Source organism: Ruditapes philippinarum, unplaced genomic scaffold, assembly GCF_026571515.1.
Source record: "Ruditapes philippinarum isolate M1 unplaced genomic scaffold, ASM2657151v2 ctg544_1_1_1_1, whole genome shotgun sequence".
NCBI classification, from domain to species: Eukaryota; Metazoa; Mollusca; class Bivalvia; order Venerida; family Veneridae; genus Ruditapes; species Ruditapes philippinarum.
The window spans coordinates 279,961-300,938 of NW_026855242.1; the positions used below are offsets into that span (position 1 = coordinate 279,961).

Here is a 20,978-nt window from a genome sequence, read left to right on the forward strand (position 1 = left end):
TCAATATACTGTAACCAGGTGCTAGCTTATTCCTGAAATTTAGGCAGATAGTATTGCTATATAATTGTGAGAAAAAAAGATATAGTTAAGTAAAATTAAAAATAGGGAAAGTAAAATTTATATTCTAACAGGATTCACACTACTCACTTATCAAATAGACTGTGCAATTGTGCATTATTTCACAATATAATGCATTAAATAGCAAAGACTGTTTACAGGCTATATGATATCAAATGTGACATCAATAGACCAAACCGCTCAAAGTAGTTTCAACATATTTTTATCGATTGAATCTCTATAATAGGATGTCAATTTGCTAAATTGTCCCTTTTACTAATATAATTACTTTTTCTGTTTTATAATAAAGATATTGAAAAGAACTACAAGGTTATGGGAGAACTTGACAAACTAGCTAAGACTGTGAATGACATATTGGAGTGTCGTATTGAGGCAGTCCTCGAGGACATGTCAGCAACAGCCCTCTGTGAACTACCAGAGGATGAGGCAGTAACCATGGAGAAATTCTTGGAAATCACATCAGATGTTGTTGCCAATGCTTCCAAATATCTGGCAAAGTATGTGTTATTGTTTTATATGTGTGAAATATTGAACAAATACATTTTTAAAATAATCATTTGGACTTTAGAGGCCATTTTTTTAGATACCTAATGGGACTTTGAGACTATTTTTGGACAGGCTTTTTTATCCCCCGCCGAAAAATTTCGGAGGAGGATATAGAAATAGTCTCCTTCCGTCCTTCCGTCCGTCCGTCCTTCCGTCCGACATTTTTGTCCGGAGCATATCTCTAAAAGTATTTGAGTTATCAACTTGAAACTTCATAGGTGGATAGACCTCATTGAGGAGGAGTGCAGTGCACAAGAATGATAACTCTACCGTGCATGATTTTTGAGTTATTGCCCTTTGTTATTTTTCAAAATTGATTTTTGTCCAGAGCATAACTCCAAAAGCCTATGAGATATTAACATGAAACTTCATAGGTGCATAGATCTCACTCAGGAGGTGTGCAGTGCACAAGAATGATAACTCTACCTTTCATAATTTTTGAGTTATTGCCCTTTGTTATTTTTCATACCTAATTTTTCACCTGAGTGGAGCATAACTCAAAAAGTGTTTGAGATATCAACATGAAATGTCATAGGTGGATAGATCTTATTGAGGAGGAATGTTGTGCGCAAGAATGATAACTCTTCCCTATACAATTTTTGAGTTATTGCCCTTTGTTTTTTTTCATGCTATTTTGTCCAGAGCTTATCTCAAAAAGTATTTAAAGTATCAACTTGAAACTTCAAAGGTGGATGGATCTCATTGAGGAGGAGTGCAGTGCTTAAGAATGATAACTCTACCCTGCATTATTTTTGAGTTATTGTCCTTTGTTATTTTTCAAAATTAATTTTTGTCCAGAGCATAACTCAAAAAGCCTTTGAGATATCAAAATGAAACTTCATAGGTGCATAGATCTCACTCAGGAGGTGTGCACTGCACAAGAATGATAACTCTACCTTTTATAATTGTTGTGTTATTGCCCTTTGTTCTTTTTCATACTTAATTTTTTTTCAATTCAATTTTTTTCTCAAAAAGTATTTGAGGTATCAACTTGAAACTTCATAGGTGGATAGATTTTACTGAGGAGGGATGCAGCACACAAGAATGATAACCTACCCTGCATTATTTTTCAGTAATTGCCCTTTGTTATTTTCAGCCATCAGTATTCACATAGGTTTCAAATCTGTAATCACTATAGCCATCAGTTTTCACCAAAGACCTCTTAAAATGGAATTATTCCGCTCTACTACATATACATTCTTCCAATGAGCAAACACATTCGGCGGGGGATGGCCATGTTGACATGGCTCTTGATTTTTAAAGAAATCATATTAACTTTATATAAAATATATTGATAACTTTTTTGAATTTTTACATTTGTGTTTTTTACAGCCAGAGCCATCTGGTGGAGACTGCTGTTTATGACCTTGTAAAGCAGTTACAATCAGGCCTACCAGAGGAAGACAAGAAGAATCTGACAGCAGAAGAAGGGTACCAGTGTTATACGCCAGACACCAAAAATAAGAAGAGCAGATGCCAGGAATGTATCGCATGTAGCTTTTATTCTCTGTTAAACTACTTCACACAGAGAAACACAGAGGCCCTTGTCAAAGGTTAGCTCAATTTTTTACATCTATCAAAATTAATTTAAGATTCGGAATTTGAAGATTTTTCCCCCTTTTTTTGTTTAATTTGATCTTGTTCCCCAAGTTATATTGCTCTTATTGTTATTAGGTAATTCACCTTGTTTCATTGCATTAACAGGTACCCGTCTTTCTCTTGATGCTATCAAGCGTCGTCTGCAGACGTCAAACAAGTACACTAAGGATGAAATGAAAGAGGACCAGAAAGTTCCCCTCTTCAGTGCTGACATTGTGCTACAAATTCCTAATGTAGTTATGAAACCAAGCCTTGATGATTTACAGTCTTCCCTGAACAAGGCTGTTCAAGTTATCTTGAAAGCATCCCAGGATATTCCACAATGGGAGCACTTGATTATTCACCAGAGACAGCAACAGAAGGTAACATGTCCTTATTTTTGACCTTTAATCAAGTAGGGTAGAAGATATTTAAGTGACAATGATTCTTTTGAAAATTTATTAATCATTTTATTTACCAAAATAAGATTGAAAATTTAAAACTAGAGCAATATTTGTTTTGTTCCAGGTAATTGCTTTGTTCCATCAGCTTGCTAAAGTCAATGTTATTGCATTTTACTGATTTGAGTCCATTGCATAAAGGATTTGAAATAGTACTGGATATTGCATGCACACTTATACATATAAACTCTAGTAGTGAATAGCTTCTCTTTGCACAATTATAATTAAGTAATGAATATTTTTAGCTCTATAGATACGTCTCTGTCATAAACTTTACTGACAAATTATAGATATTCCAATAACAAAAATACATGGAATAGATTAACAATGACCTTAATGAAATAAATGTAAAATTTAGGATCATTTTCCATGGAATCAGCGTAAAGTAAGTCTTGGGTTTTATTTTGAAAACGCCAAATACTTTTTATGTTTAGAGTTATAACCCCTTTTTATTCCCAAGTATTTTGCATTTTGCAATATAGTTCAACCCTTGATGCTGCTAAAAAGATGCACATAAACTATAAGTTGTTGAATCTATAAATAAATAAAAGAATAAATCATGATTAAGTTACTTCAAATAATCTTGAATTTTGAACCCGCATCAATGTAAGGATGACTCAGCATTTATTATTTACAAGTTATGTCAGACTTTACCATCATGTTTTCAGCATTTTTTCATTTTTTTATCGGAATTAAATGTTACAGCTTTTCATGACTTTATGCACATGTATATCTTAGCATGTCATCATGTTTAAACAGAATGAAAAGTACCCTATGTTTAAATCTACTGAATAGTATAAAAAAAAACATAATAGGGGCCTAATGTAGAGAAAAAAAAAACCCAAAATACTTTACTTTGTTAAGCATTCTATCCATAATATTTTGATTCAGTCACAACTTATCTGTTAACTTTAAAATGCAGGTTTGTCTATAATTTTCTGGATGAAATTTAAATTGATGTTTTTTGAAATGCAATAAATGAGAATAGAATTTTTTTCATCTGATTTTTTTCAGACCACACAGCAGGTGGTAAATTTTTTTCAGTCTGTGTGGAATGAATGTAGAATAAAGACAATATTATAACAAATGTGTTGCAAGAACAATTCAATGAGAAAGTAGGATTATAACTTTAACTCAATTAATTATGTACTCTAAAGAAAAAAGGCCATCTTTTCAACACAGTCATTAAAACTTAACATCAGATAGCATTAGATCATTATTCAACAAATACTATCCTAAATATTAAAATGGTTTAAGTGCTTCTTAGTTGAAAGGCTTTAGGGGTTGTAGATATTGTTATTTATTGTTTCTCAAAGAATCTTTTTTACCCTTATTTTATTCTTTTTGTTTATTTTATGATAATCACCAAATATTTTACTACAATAATAACTGTATGTAATCAGTGTTTTGATTATCAAATTACTGGTACTTTACGCTTTATTTGACATATATTCAGAGGGCAATGTCTATGGCAAACAAGGTAACAGTGGAGTTGTTGGGCTTATATGTATATAAAAAAATAACTTTTCTTTTTTAATTTACTATACTTATCTCTTTCTCTCTTTAAGTTGTGGTCAAATTAAAGTTGTGGAGTTAATTCTGAAGTTATATAATCCTAAATACATGTATATGTAGAGATTTTGTGTATTGCTTATGTAGTAACCTTGGTTGAGAAAAAAATAATATCACATTTTAAAATAATATAAACCCTTGACTTGGTCAAGTAAGTGATTTTCCTATTTGAAATGACCCCATATAAATTTTATGGTTTCACAATGTACATTATAAAGTTGGTTGGCCAGTAGTGTTATATTGATGTCTCCTCTGACCGTATGGATGTGCAGCCTGGCTAGCATTGCCCTATAATAGTTGCATTAATAAGGCTTTGCAGTATTTATTTCAACTTTTTATGGGTTAAAATAAGTGGAGATCATGTGGGGAATTTGGCAGTTACTTGTGGGGGGAAAAACCTAACCCCCCCTTCCCCACCGAACCTTTACCCCCTAAAATCACAAAAATTAAAATAAAAACAACAACAGTTTAGTACTGGTTTAAAATCTTGGACACTTGCTAGTTAAATGTCAGATGGTAAATAAATTTAATTCTGTAACATATTGTTATTTATAATACCCAAAAAAAAACATATTTTTGGCAATTTTAAATTTTCAATATTTAAAAAAATGCAAAGAAATTATACCAAACAAAAGTCCTATCGACCAGGGTTACATATGCATGCTTGAAAATCTTATGCTTGCTTTGGTTTATTGGGGAATTTGTGTGCGTCTTTTTTAGATTACTTCAGTGTTTTTGTCATTAAAAAAATTAAAAGTAATTTTACATCTTGATGTGTTAATGTTTTGTTCTTACATGTACGTAACTCAAAACAAAGACATAAATTATGTTATGTTACTTTTCCTTACAGAGCCAGCCACTTTGGCAAAATGTTTTTTTAATCTCTCTACATGTACAAGTATTTATACATTATTTGAAGCTGTTTTTACAGGAAAGGAAGAAATCAAATGTTTTTAAATATTTCATCTTGCTCATTATTACTATGTTTGAATATGAGGGTTGAAAATATGATCATGTATGACAAAACATGCCAGTTTATGTTTCAGATATTCCAGACAATGTAAATGTTTGTGATATTACATGGACTATAAAAAAAAAACTGGAATTTTTTTAATTTAATAATTTCATTACCATTTACTTGTTAGAGAATTAGCTAATGATTTCGTGTCTGTATAATAAATCATTATATATTCAAGTTTTTCATTTTGAAAACTTCATAACAATTTGCATCGACTAGGCAATTTCAAATTATTTTTAATTTTATTGATATTGCATCTTCATAAAATCGTCTGGAATTGTTTTTATATATCAGATGTTCTTAATACATAGAAACTGATAAAGACTCACTGATTGAATTTTTGTTTGTTAAATAAATATGAAATTTTTATGTTTTTTTTTGTTCCAACCAAAGGCACATTATACATGTACATATTGACATTGTGTGATAATCACAGCATTTAGGTACATTAAATACAAGAAATACTCTAGCAACTTGTAGATACTTACTAATACATTGTACTTTTATTATAACGTATACTAGTATCACATACACAATTTACATGTCATATACGCAAATGTCTAAATCTATATAAATGCTGTAGTAATGTTCATGTTGTGTCTAACTTAATATATATTCTACTAATCAGGAGATGGAAGTTGCTGCCAATGATCAAGCAGAAGAAGGTACGATCATGAAACCTGCGTCGGTGATCAAACCCCTCCACAAGATCATCAGTGAGCATAAAGATGTTGTGAAGATAGTCATTCAGCTGAACTCCATTATCAGCACATTTAAAGCAGACGTACAGGAAGTTGTGGATAATTTCTCCCAGTATTCTCATCTATGGGCTAAGGTATGCCTCTTGCTAATCTTAAAAATGTTCAAGCAAGAAAAAAAAGGTTTATATGCAGAAGTCATTAAATTATATCCAGTGCATAGCAACTTTCATTAATTTAAACATACTCATAATCTTAGTCCATTAACAGAATTTTGTTTAAAGTTTGCTTATTTCAATTTACTTTTACATACCATTTGCATAGCTTTCTATAGGATGTGTAGGTCACAAAGTGACGAAAAAAATTAATATGTTTACCTGAATATTTAATAATTATATATTAATTGTACAAAATATATATGCCAAAATTGACCTCCAACAATTCCCAGAGCCAAACAAATCTGGATGTACATGACCACAGACTCCTTATATATTCCACCAACACGTAAATTTTTACCAAGCTATTGAACTACATAACCGTCTCATCCAAAATACAAATCTTTTTGGTACTCATAATATTTACAGAGCACTTTGATTGTTTCTGTTATTTTAAGCTTGTTACATTGTTATCTGGCATAAAAAATTATGAATCTGACCTTACAAATTAAATGTATTTATGTGTATTGTAGAACCCAGAGGAAGCAGTGAAGGAGTTTATAGAACAGAAACCAATTCTGTCTGAGATTGAACAGCAGATCAAATACTACCAGGTATTTACATGACAAATATATCTATAGAGTTACTTCCCCTGAATTTTCTTTTTCTAAAATGTAGTGATTTTTGGTTTGAATGTAGTAAGGATCTTGTACCTAAACAAGACTTGAGTTGACAAAGAAGAAGAAGAGTAAAAGATGTTTTATTGGAATGGTATATCTGATAAACTGAAATAGTTAAGACGCCATTTAATTCTTTTATCATTTTCTTTAAACGTAAAATATTTTGAAAGATTCTTCTGAGTTATTTGTAATTGATTTCTTATTTTATGTATTATAGCGTCTTGAAGGAGAACTTGAGGAGATAGTGCCCTCATACCGTGTAGGCTCTGTGACCTTCATGACAGATCCCCTTAAACTTGCCCTTGTTACTGAAACCAGAAACTGGAAACTTGCATTCTCCAAGGCTCTTAATGAGAAATGTGCCCAGGACATGGACGAAATGCTTGAGTTCATGGAAAACCAGATGAAGAAGTTGTCCCGACCTGTCAAAGATTTGGACGATGTGAGATCGCACATGGCCTCGCTAGCGGAGATTAGACAGTCATCTATTCGTATTGATATGACAATCCAGCCAATAGAAGAGGCATACGCCATGTTGAATAGATACAACATCTTCTTTAATGATGGTAATGCAGAGAGAGTTGACTCACTGTCATACAGCTGGAAGAAACTTTCAACCCAGGTAACCTTTTACATAATATTTTACATTATTTAAAGTTTTGACTGTTGTACAAGTTACTCAAATTTGCAAAGGTCTGTAACTATGTTTTAACATTTTAATTTCAAATAGTCTCATTTACTCATTGTTATATTTAATCATTGTAATATTTTCATCTCTTTTTTCACCCCCGATTGTTTAGGAGAAACCTGTAACATCAGATTAATGTTGAATGATATTACTTCCCTTGTTTGAGATTAACCTCATTTGTAATTATCTAACTTTTCAGTCACAAGAAGTACAAGACCATTTGTTGGAGATACAGCCTCAATTTAAATCAAACTTGTTAGCTGGTGTAGAACAGTTTATTCAGGACCAAACCGAATTTGTTGGAGACTATGACACCAAGTATGAAGTGTTCTCTTTTTCTTATAAGTTTTTCCCTACAAATAATTGTATACAAAAGCATTTTTGTAGCTTAAATTGTAAGTCCTATTATTTTATTATATGATGATGTTGAAACAGGGAAACAGGGAACTTTGAATTTTATAAATTAAATTTTTTGATAAGTGTCTAGGAAATTCTTATTGAAGAGAAAACATAGAGGTTAGAAACACTGTAATTGTAACCCTACAAAGTTTGATTGGGGGGGGTGTCATCCTCTTGTTGGCCATTATGTTGCATTTTAAATTGTTTGAACACATGTTTGTCCGATATGGTGTTGTTCTTTTTCATATCATTATCTTATACATATGGTTTTTGCTCACAGGGGACCCATGGTTGATGGTATTGAGCCTCGTGAAGCTTCAGATCGTCTCAATATATACCAGTCGAGATTTGACGAGCTTTGGCGCAAGTTTATCACGTACTCAGGTGGCGAGGAGTTGTTTGGTCTCCCTGTTACACCATACCCAGAGCTTCAGAGAATCAAAAAAGAGTTGAACTTGTTACAGAAACTGTATCAATTGTACAATATTGTACTGGAGAATGTGAATGGTTACCAAGACATTCCATGGTCAGATATTGACATTGAGAAAATCAATAATGAACTTCTTGACTTCCAAAACAAGTGAGTGTTTTAATGTATTACCCGGAAAAAAGAAAAAAAAAAGTTACCTGTGCTAAGCAGTGTGCCTAATTTTAAACACAATATATTCATGCCCATCAGTATTCAAGCAAAAAAAAAAAAATCTTGATTTGTGGGTGCATGTGATTTAAAAATTGTTTCAATTTTCTTGAATTTAATATTTGTAAATATTTTATAAGAATTTCTTTTAAGCATATTCTAATACTGTAAATAAGCAATTAAATCCTTTGTGTGAATGAATTAATTGTAATCTCTTTTTAGATGTCGTAAATTGCCAAAAGCCTTGAAGGAATGGCAGGCCTATGAAGAGTTGAAGAAGACAATTGATGACTTTAACGAGACTTGTCCACTGCTTGAGATGATGGCCAACAAAGCGATGATGCCCCGTCACTGGGAGAGACTTGCACAGATCACTGGACACACGTTTGATGTTGAGGCCGACAGCTTCCTCCTCCGTAACCTTATGGAGGCCCCATTGCTGCCAAACAAGGAGGATATTGAAGTAAGTTTGGTGAATTAAAACATAAAAATCATACATATGAATCTATTTCACTCATTAATATGTATAAAAATTGAATATTTTTTCCTTTTCCTGAATTACAATTTAATCTTTCTGTAACATAAGTTTATTTACCAAGCCACAACATGCAACAGTAATAGAAATGTTGCCTCTTTGAGTTATATCAGAAGCACTTTATTCATTTCAGCTGCACATTTGCTAATTGGAAAAAAAATCATAAATTAATTCCATTTTGAAATTTTGATTGCTATGTTAATTGGGAAAAAGCATGTAATCATTAGCTAAGTACAACAGAGCAAAGGAATCTTGAATTTTATATTATTATTGATGATACTGACAAGTAATATATTTAAAACCCAATCATAAACTTTATATCAATATATTGTTAATTATGTTATTGTGAACCCCAGGATGTATGTATCTCAGCTGTTAAGGAGAAGGATATTGAAGCCAAATTGAAACAAGTTGTCAATGACTGGAGCACACAAGCATTCCAGTTCTCTAACTTCAAGACAAGAGGAGAACTCTTACTTAAAGGTAAAATTTTGTTTCAGGAAGGAAATAGGTTTTATATCTTAATTTAATACTTGTTTCAGTAAGGAAATAAGTTTGATATCTTAAATACTTGTTTCTGTAATGAAATAGGTTTGATCTACAGTAAGGAAATAGGTTTTATATCTTAATTTAATACTTGTTTCTGTAAGAAAATAGGTTTGTTATCTTTAATACTTGTTTCTGTAAGAAAATAGGTTTGTTATCTTTAATACTTGTTTCTGTAATGAAATAGGTTTGATCTACAGTAAGGAAATAGGTTTTATATCTTAATTTAAAGGAAATAGGTGTGATATCGTTAATACTTATTTCAGTAAGGAAAATGTCTTGATATCTTTAATATTTGTCTTAGTTAGGTAATAGGTTTGATATCTTATAATACTTCTTTCAGAATGTATGTTCAAAAATTGATTCAGTTACGTAATAGGTTTGATATCTTCAATACTGGTTTCAGTACAGAAATAGGTTTAAGTTAACATCTTTGATATTTGTTTTAGTAAAAGAATTTTTTTTATTTTGTTTTTGCTGTATTCAACAGGTGACACAACAAATGATACAGTGGCACTGATGGAAGACAGCTTGATGGTTCTTGGTGGTCTCCTTAGCAACAGGTAATGTATAATATATTTTTGTTGCAGACTATAAAAAAAGTTTTTGTAATCATATCATATTTAAAGAAAAAACGCACTATGTTGGTTTTGTCAAGCGGCTTAAATATTTTTATACAGATACAATGCACCATTCAAACCAAAGATTCATGAATGGGTTCACAAATATAAAAGCCTGGTTTAACATATAAAATATTTTTTTTACAGATACAATGCACCATTCAAGCCTAAGATTCAGGAATGGGTTCACAAACTGACTGGTACCACTGAGATTATAGAGAACTGGTTGATTGTACAGAATCTCTGGATCTACCTGGAGGCTGTATTTGTTGGTGGTGACATTGCTAAACAATTGCCACAGGTAACTTATTATTTCAATCATTTGTAATTCAGCTTTTTGATTTTTAAGTTTCAGAAGAACATTTTTTTTATAACTCCAGCAGTTTGATGTAAAGATTGTCTCCATTTTATTTTATCCAAATATATCAGATTTGTGGATAAATTTTGTATTTTTATACAAAGAGTTACATTGCAAATGCAGTTACATATATCTCATCTTTATAAAAATTGAGTTAAGAGTTTTCGTGTTTTAATATACTTAATAACATTTTTTAAACCAATATATTATAACTACCCGTTTATAGGCATGACTTAAATGACAAATAATTTAAAAACTTTTACTATACCAGTAAGCATTTTTTTGTACCTATCTAATTTGTTCTATCATGATCACAGGAAGCAAAGAGGTTCAGCAACATTGACAAATCCTGGTTGAAGATCATGCAGCGTGCCCACGAGCAGCCAAACGTTGTCAACTGTTGTGTAGGTGACGATACCATGATGCAGTTACTGCCCCATCTCCTTGAACAACTTGAAATCTGTCAGAAGTCCCTGACTGGATACCTGGAAAAGAAACGTCTTGTCTTTCCACGATTCTTCTTTGTGTCTGACCCCGCTCTTCTTGAGATTCTGGGTCAGGCCAGTGACTCTCACACCATTCAGAATCATTTGTTGAGTGTATTTGACAATACTAGACTTGTTACATTTGATGAGAAAATTTATGATAAGATTCTGGAGATAAACTCACAGGAAGGAGAAACTGTACAGCTAGAAGCACCTGTAATGGCTCAGGTAAAAACCTCCATCTTATTCATCTTTGATAACACAGTTGTCTCCCCTTAATTTTGGAACTACCAAATTGTTAGAAATTTTTATACTTAATTGCAAGAATCGTAGTTTACGGCCTCAGGTTAGAGTTTTTGACTTTATATGCAAAAATTGGTGTCTATTTCATTTATAGACACTTTGCTAGGACTTCATACAAAAATTTCTAACTTTTTCATTTTTTATTCAGTGGATATTTATGAAGAAAAGCAAACTTGTGAAATACATTAACAGTGTTTTTATACGCCCGTTTGAAAAACGGGACGTATTATGGGAACGCCCCTGGCGGTCGGGCGGGCGGCGTCCAATTTTGTCCGTAGCATATCTCCTACATGTATGGAGGGATTTTAATGAAACTTCATAGAAATGTTCACCACTATGAGGAGATGTGTCGTGCACATGAACCAGGTCTCTAGGTCAAAGGTCAAGGTCACACTTAGAGCTCATTGAAAAACGCTTGTCCGGAGCAAAACTTCCACATGCATAGAGGGATTTCAATATAACTTGGCACAAATGTTCACCATTGTGAGGCGGAGTGTCGCGCACAAAATTCAGGTCCCTGCAGCCAAGGTCAAGGTCACACATAGAGGTCAAAGTTTAGATCAAAATATGAAGATGTGTATAGGGACGATTTAATCATCATTTAATGAGGGATTGTAACACAAATGGTCATTATCATGACTACGGCTGTGACACATGTACTTTAGGTCAATATATGCAAGGTCAAGGTCACTAAAGATGGTGAAATATCCAGATTTTGTCTGGAGCATATCTCCTACATGTATGGAAGAATTTTCATAATACTTTATGGAAATGTTCACCACCATGATATGTATTACTCCATGCATGATCCAGGTCAAAGGTCAAAGTCACACTTAGAGCTCATTGAAAAACGCTTGTCCGGAGCAAAACTTCTACATTCATAGGGGGATTTCAATATAACTTGGCACAAATGTTCACCATTGTGAGGCTGAGTGTCGCACGCAAAATTCAGATCCCTGCGACCAAAGTCAAGGTTACACATAGAGGTCAAAGTTCAGATAAAAATTTGAAGATGTGTATAGGGACCATTTAGTCATCATTTATTGATGGATTGTAGCATAAATGGTAACTATCATGACTACGGGTGTGACACATTTAATTTAGGTTAATATTTGCAAGGTCAAGGTCACTGGAGATGATTAAATATCCAGATGTTGTCCGGAGCATATTTTCTACATGCATGGAGGAATTTTAATGTTACTTTATAGAATTGTTCACCACCATGAGACATAGTGCCCTGCACATGAACCAAGTCACTAGGTCAAAGGTGAAGGTCACAGTTAGAGCTCATAGAAAAACGCTTGTCTGGAGCAAAACTTCTACATGCATAGAGGGATTTCAATATAATTTGGCACAAATGTTCATCATTGTGAGGCTGAGTGCCGTGCATTAAATTCAGGTCCCTGCGACCAAGGTCAAGGTCACACATCCAGTGCATATCTTCCCTACTGATTTGTTTTAAGGTTCATTTAACAACACAGTGCCAAGAATAAAAACTTGCTTGCTAGATAACACTTATCCATAATGCCCCCATCTCCATCTAAAGCTTTCGTAAACGGGCGTATTTTGTGACTATGGCACCCTTGTTTAATATTAAAATGTTAATTATTAAGTGCATTTTTATTGCTTATTTATCAATTATTGTTAATTGTATCTTATTGGTATTCAAATAGGGTAATGTTGAGATATGGCTGGGAGAACTTTTGAACATGTCCAAAAAATCTGTACACAGTGTCATCAGAATGGCCAGCGTTCAAATTGGAGATCCATCTTTCAACATGATTGAGTTTGAAAACGGCTATCCAGCTCAGGTAATTTCTTTTTCATAAAAATTTACTTTTCATCTTTTTATATTGCTTGTTATATACAGTACAACACAAATTCATTCACTTAACTTTTCAAATTGATTATTATCATTAAGTAATGTAATAAATTTATTTGATATATTTCTACAATGTTTGAAGACCTAATTTTAGTGCTGAAATGGAACATAGTTAAATAATTAATCATAATATTATAGGTTATAGAAATATCTTATTCTTTGCCTATTCTTGTATTTATACCATTATAAAATGCTGCTGAAAGTAATCAAGTTTAATATTGATAACATTTTGTTTTCTTGTTTATAGATTGGCTTGTTAGGTATCCAGATGATATGGACGCGTGATGCCGAGGAGGCATTGACGAACGCGCGCGTCGATAAAAAAGTGATGGCAAACACAAATCAGAAATTCTTGGACATGTTGAACGAGCTGATTAACATGACAACAACAGATCTGAAGAAAATCGAGAGAACAAAATACGAGACTTTGATCACAATTCACGTGCATCAGAAAGATATCTTTGACGATATGGTTTGTACATTTATAATATGTCCGTCTTTGTAACCGTTTATCTGATCATGTTGGATAAGTTGTGCTGCCCTGAACCAAAAACAGTCTTTTAAGGTTTTTTTTATAAAAATATTAAGATTGAAGTAAGCCTATCATTATTATTGTTAACACTTAAAGAATTAATTTCCCATGAATGCCTTTATGATTCATTGCATCAAGAATGGAGCTTATCAGTGCAATTACATTTCATGTTAACCCAAGATCAATTTCTATAAAGAGGAAATAATTTGTTGCAAGGTGAAATAAATTTAGCCTGATTTTGATTACAAAAGCTTTTGGTTTATAATTCCAGGTGAAAATGCACATCAAATCACCAGGTGACTTTGAATGGTTGAAACAGTCTCGATTCTACTTTGTTGAAGACTTGGACAAATGTCAAATCTCCATCACTGATGTTGACTTTATATACCAGAATGAATTCTTGGGTTGTACAGAACGTCTTGTCATCACACCGTTGACTGACAGGTAATGTGTTTTTGTCATAAATGTAATACTAGTAATTGTCTGTATCATAAGTTATTTTCAACTTGACTGTCGGAAAGGTAGTGTGGGTATCCTACTCACACTGGCATCAGCTTAACACAAGTTTTATGTTAATAAAAGTTTTCCTTCTTGAAGAAAACTTGTTTATGAAAAATCCTATGATTCTTACGATTTTAGTAATATATAACAAGTATTGCAAAAACATTCTCTTTTACCAGTCCTTTATTTGTTTTTACTAACTTATGTGATTGGTCGAGTAGATCCCTAAAGCATATAATTATGTAAGTTTTTAAAATGTCTGGGGGTGAACACTTAATTAATTTGAAGCATTTGATGTATTAAGACACAATAGTTGACATGTTTTGCTGATTGTTTATGTTTTTAGATGTTACATCACACTGGCTCAGGCTCTGGGTATGAGTCTTGGTGGAGCCCCAGCTGGACCTGCTGGTACAGGTAAAACAGAGACAACCAAGGACATGGGTCGTTGTCTCGGCAAATATGTTGTCGTCTTCAACTGCTCTGATCAGATGGACTTTAGAGGACTTGGCCGTATTTACAAGGGTGAGTTTTATGTTTGTAATATATATTCTCCTCTTTCCTCTTAAAACATCTTACCTATGTATGTTACGTTTTATAATATAAATTTAGAGGCTTCATATCATTGTGAATTATCAATAAACTTTAATTAATTTTATGAATTAGCTGATATATTTATATCTATTATCAAGAGGAAACAAAGTTTTAGGTTTTGTATATCATTATCATTTTTTTTTTCAGGATTGGCCCAGTCTGGTTCATGGGGATGTTTTGATGAGTTTAACCGTATTGAGTTGCCCGTATTGTCTGTGGCTGCCCAGCAGATTGCTATCGTACTTCAGTGTAAGAAGGAACGCAAGTCTTCTTTCATATTCACTGACGGTGACAATGTTGACATGGACACAGAGTTCGGAATCTTCTTGACCATGGTGATTAAAAACTGTTTGAAATAGACAATGCATAAAAAAATTTGAGAGCAGAGTTATACATAACTTATAAAATTAAATTGTACTTTGTGTGTTTCACAGTATCAGTCTAGCTGGCACTGAAAACTCAGTGGTTGCACTTAGGTGTCTGTTCATGTCTGAAATGTTGTTACCTTTGGGGGCACATTGGATTTATGAACACCAGATAAGCTGGAAAGAAGAATATACCAAATAAAGATATACATTATGATCTTAAAACTTGTGATATAAATTTACTAAAATGAATGAATTCAGGATTGATATTTTTCACTATGATATTGAACTATTTTTCACACATTTCTCTTGAAAATGTAATATCATATAATAATATTTGGCTGCATAACAAGGCAATGTATCTCAGACACAAAATAAATGCTCATTTTAGCAAGCTATGTACTAATTCCAAATTGTCTTGAATTTCAGAACCCTGGTTATGCTGGTAGACAGGAGTTGCCAGAGAACTTGAAGATCAATTTCCGTACAGTAGCTATGATGGTGCCTGACAGAGCTATCATTATACGTGTGAAGCTCGCTTCCTGCGGTTTCCAACAGAACATTGCCCTTGCCAAGAAATTCTTCACCCTGTACAAACTCTGTGAGGAACAGCTCACAAAACAAGTATAAATATTTAAATATTTTTAGGGCTTTTAGTTTCATTACCAAGTGTTTTTAAATTTGAGGAAAAAAAAAAATTGGCAGTTACATGTATGTCTTTAATTGGTATTATGGCTTTTAAATACTTCTATATGTTGTGCAAAGATACCAAAAGCATTGTTAAGAAATATTCTGCTTATCATTATCTAGTTTGAGTTCCAGTTACAATGCATATAACTTTACATGGTAATATAAATGGTATTATTTTCAGCATTTATAGTATTATTTATAAAAATCATTTTGAAAAACACTTCATGCTAACTAAAGGATTCAACTACAGGTTTGATAGTAAGTGATATACATGTATGGGCACACATGTTGGTGTACAATGAGTATGAAACCCGTAATATTATCACAAAATATATATGAAAATTGTTGTTATTGTATGTACGTGAGAACAGAAGTATAATTATGTTGTTTTGCACCTTAAGAAAATTATTAAAAATGCGGAAAATTAAGAAGAAGAACACATTTTTTTTTCATATAAGATTTTCTAGGTCTTCAAATGTTTCTTTTCTTTAAAGCTGGAAGTTGCAAGATATAAAATCAAATTAAGTGTGGTATTTTTATGCAAGTTTAAGATAGATCTAAGATGTAAAACAGATGATAATTTAATAGAGGTGCATTAAGGTGACATTAATTTTGAGACCTGTTGAAGGCGTTAGCCAAAATGTTGATAAGTAAAAACAATTTAGTTATATACATATGTATGGTTGTTGATTTTTCTATTCTCAATTGATACCTGATAACACAAAATCATTACTGATGATGGAACAGGCTGAATGTTTAAATGGATGCTAATAAATGTTACTCTTATTGTAGGTGCACTACGATTTTGGATTGCGTAACATTTTGTCTGTGTTGCGTACTTTGGGAGCATTCAAACGTGCCAACCCTGATGATCCCGAGACTGTGTGTGTGATGAGAGTTCTTCGAGACATGAACCTTTCAAAACTTGTATGTAATTTCAGATGTTGCTTTCCTTAAATGAAATATTAGACTCGACCTAAAGTGTTGGAATACACACATGAATACACACATGAAACTTAAAGAAATTTTATCTAAAATGTGTTAACATAAAAGTTTGTGGGCCCGTGCTTTGGCTTGCCCAGCTATAGACTACATGTGTATATACAAAAGAAAATTTAGTTTAAAAAAACAATTAGAAAATAAATAGATGCCCATACCTATCAGAGATATTTTCAGTGTCATTTCTAAGTTGGCGTTCATTGGTTATGCCTAATTTCATATAATTTTTTTGTGTTGTTTAGGTTGATGAAGATGAGCCCTTGTTTATGTCCCTTATTGATGACTTATTCCCTGGAATTGTCCTGGATAAGGCCGGGTACCCAGAGATGGAGGCAGCCATTGAGAAGAAGGTATAATGATCAGATTTTTGAATCTTTTATCAATACCTACATATATTTTATAGAAAAAAATACCCCAAGTATTTTATGGCCATAATTGTTTTTATGGAGTTTAGAATTAACATTCAATGTTTTTAGGGTATTAATACTAAATGTAGCAGTTTCGTTTAGAAATTTACCATGAATTTATCTTTGATTTTGTTCCCTACCATATTTGTCTCTCTTTTTGTTGTTCATGCACTGAGTAGAAATTAATATTGACATTATTCTTGTAATATTGCACCCAGTCTGATTCTATAACTGTGTAAACAAAATGTGTAATCATTTGAGCTTTTCTTTATTGTTGTAAATTCATTTCTTAGTCTAAGATTACATTTTTACCCTCAGTCGATGCTACATGCACCCTGAATACAAATATATTACAGATTAAATTTAAATAAGGTGATGTGATATGAATTTTGAAGAGATAGACTGTTAAATAGAAATGCTGACTTATTTCCTAGTATAGAAATAAAAGTCCCATATTTAACAAGTTCTTCTTTACAAAAAGTAAGAAAATATTTTAGTTTATCAAACAGTAGTCTGAGATGATTCAAATAGTGTCTGAGGCACGATATGTATTTAAAGTAAGGGAGGTAATTCATAATGATTCATTGCAATTGTGTACAAAAGAAGAAACTATTTCTTGTGTTGAAAGGGAGATAATCAGTGTTGTTACAAATTTTTAAAAGTAAAGACTCGATACTTATTTGAAGGGGGGTTATAAATGTTGTGATAAAAGGGAGGTAATCAATGTTGTAACAATTATATTAAAAAACTTTTGTAAAGTTGTTATGTATATAACTTGTAGATTAAGGAAACACAAAATAACAAGGATACAAGGGTAAAACATTTCAGTATGAACATTTAGTTGTTATTTTTCAATACATTATCTACCTTAGTTGATGTCAGAGTTGTGGTTTTTTATGGTTATATTATTGTTATGTTCACTATACCCTTCCCTGTTTGGTAGTTATTGTTTTCATGTCATGAATAATGTCAGTGCGGCAGCTGTGTTGATCAAAGTTTTGTATTGCCATGTGAAGAATGGATAGCATTAAATATCTTATTCACCAATTTCTTCAAATAAAAAAAGTTGCAAGTAGTGCACAAAAAGAGAAAAAGAGAATTAACAATTGCTTGGTTAAATCTGATTTCTTCTATTTTGATTGCAAGGTAGTAATGATGCTGAATGAAAAAGTTTTTTTTTTAATTTTGGTACTTAAGAAATCATGATGGTTATCACTTTTTAACTGCTATTTAATAACAGAAAATTATCGCAATGTTAAGGAATAAAGTGATGTTAAGGAATTAGTGATATGCAAGACTTTCACAGTGTGAGTAGGTCTGTCTTTTGATAAATATTTATCACTATTTGAATGCATTTTAGAACATTTTATTGACTTTAGACTTGTAGGCATTCACATCAATTTAGTTGACTAGCTTCACAGAAAATATAGACATAAATATATACACTTTTTTCTGTTTTAAAAATCTATGATTTAATTTGATGGCAAAGTGGTTTATGATGATGACAGACTTGTAGTGAACATGTTGTAACCAAATATGAAATACTGAAATAGTTACAACAGTTTCCCACCATGCCCTGTGAAATTTGTTGAAAAAATATTTATAGTGAATTAAATATATTATTCTAGAATGTGAATTTTATCAATGTACAAGTAGGTGTATTCTAAAGGTCTACTGTCCATGGATACCTTCATACTTTCATTCAGTTTTTTCTTCTTCTTTTAATCTATCTTTCAAATATATTTATGTATCACATATTCTCTATTATAATATAGATGGTATTGCTATGATTATGAACTATGAAACTTTTTTTTATTTGATACCACGTGTATTTTTTTTCCAGCTATAATAATTATATAGTTCTTTACAATGCTGTATTTAACAGAATCATATCATCATTATATCCTATTACTTTTGCATTTCTTTATAATAAGGTTACATTTGCTTAGCTTATTATTTTGGGTTATTTTAGAAAATATAAAAAGATTTTGCTCGGATATTTGAAAATAACTTGTGTATAATGGATCATGAATAGATACAGATTACATGTTAACAAACACTTACTACTCATACAAAGGGCTAGATTAAGGTTGTGTACTATACATAAAATATTTCTATATATTTAGGTCACTGAGGCAGGTTTGATCAACCATGCGCCATGGATCCTCAAACTGATTCAGCTGTTCGAGACCCAGCGTGTACGTCACGGTATGATGACACTGGGACCCAGCGGTGCTGGCAAGACAAAATGTATCCATACTCTGATGAAAGCTATGACAGAATGCGGCGAGCCCCATAAAGAAATGAGAATGAACCCAAAAGCTATCACAGCTCCTCAGATGTTCGGGCGTCTGGACGTAGCAACAAATGACTGGACTGATGGTATTTTCTCCACACTATGGAGAAGGACACACAAAACCAAGAAGGTAAATATTAATATTCTAATAATTTTACTTTAATATTCATTATATGCAAGTGAGATTATAGACCAAAAATAAAAAAGATACAAAGATAAAGCTTTTAATATCATACATGTGAACTCTCCCACTTTTAGCGAGAGACTCCCACTTTCTTCAGCCATATTTTCAAAGATTTTTCTTAAAATAAGGGGTATTTTCACAAATTAAAGAAGTCTCCCTCTTTTTGAATTCAGAATCTTCTTCGTTTATTGCAAATTCTAAAATCAACCTCTTTTTTGAAGAAAAATCTCCCACTTGATCATCAGAAAAAGTTCACATGTATGTAATATTGAAACTGAATAAGTTTATTTGACTTTATTTGATTGACAAATTTATAATGATGATTAGAAAGCATTTAATTTTTGTCTTGTATTTACTTATGTTCATATGAAATGAAAATATAATTTATCACACAAATTAACAAGCTTCTTTATTTATACTCAGGGTGACCACGTTTGGCTCTTACTTGATGGACCAGTAGATGCTATCTGGATTGAAAACTTGAACTCTGTACTTGATGACAACAAGACCTTGACCTTGGCTAATGGAGATCGTATCCCCATGGCACCCAACTGTAAGATCATCTTTGAGGTGCACAACATTGACAATGCCTCCCCTGCCACTGTATCCAGAAATGGTATGGTGTTCATGAGTAGCTCCATCCTGGACTGGGATCCAATCCTCAAAGGTTTGTATAATAGTCTTCTTATAGTCAGAAACATATAAAATTGAATTTTAAATACATTTATTTTTGTATAATTAATGTTAAGAACTTCCCTTATAATATAATGCTCATTTACATAGACATTAACTGGATGCTTATTAAGCTCATATCTAAATTGTTAAATTGGGATATTGCAGATTGCAGAGTGTTAATTGTTAGAGATAAAAGCACAGTTCAAAAAGTAAAACAATACGTAAAAAAATTAAAACCTGTGAAAAAAGATTAGTAAATGAACTAAGAATTATATGAAAAGAATTATTTTCCAAATTACAGGTTGGTTGTTGACTCGACCTCCTGGTCAGCAAGATGTGATCTTCACCGTATTTGACCAACTCTTCTCTACACTCTACCCCAAAAATTGAAACAATTCCCCAAAAAAATGGAAAAAAAAAAAAAGTAAAAAAAAAAAATTTTTTAAAAAAACAGATTTTTTTTCTGGTTGCCATGCAGCTTTAGACCTCTTTTATT

General features: G+C 32.1%; 1 protein-coding gene across 1 annotated transcript in view; it reads left to right on the forward strand.

The window, feature by feature from the left end:
* Window positions 1-20,978, forward strand: part of LOC132742591 (dynein axonemal heavy chain 5-like) — a 79,589-nt gene that overhangs the window by 23,154 nt on the left and 35,457 nt on the right. Inside the window, 24 exon segments of the mRNA XM_060731040.1 lie at window positions 368-575; window positions 1,957-2,177; window positions 2,329-2,585; window positions 5,882-6,088; window positions 6,640-6,720; window positions 7,004-7,408; window positions 7,674-7,792; window positions 8,154-8,453; window positions 8,733-8,973; window positions 9,402-9,528; window positions 10,082-10,154; window positions 10,359-10,512; window positions 10,887-11,282; window positions 13,031-13,168; window positions 13,487-13,711; window positions 14,043-14,215; window positions 14,619-14,797; window positions 15,014-15,201; window positions 15,661-15,855; window positions 16,714-16,848; window positions 17,163-17,270; window positions 19,454-19,753; window positions 20,231-20,474; window positions 20,784-20,889. Of these exon segments, the coding sequence (XP_060587023.1) occupies window positions 368-575; window positions 1,957-2,177; window positions 2,329-2,585; window positions 5,882-6,088; window positions 6,640-6,720; window positions 7,004-7,408; window positions 7,674-7,792; window positions 8,154-8,453; window positions 8,733-8,973; window positions 9,402-9,528; window positions 10,082-10,154; window positions 10,359-10,512; window positions 10,887-11,282; window positions 13,031-13,168; window positions 13,487-13,711; window positions 14,043-14,215; window positions 14,619-14,797; window positions 15,014-15,201; window positions 15,661-15,855; window positions 16,714-16,848; window positions 17,163-17,270; window positions 19,454-19,753; window positions 20,231-20,474; window positions 20,784-20,889 (4,780 nt within the window).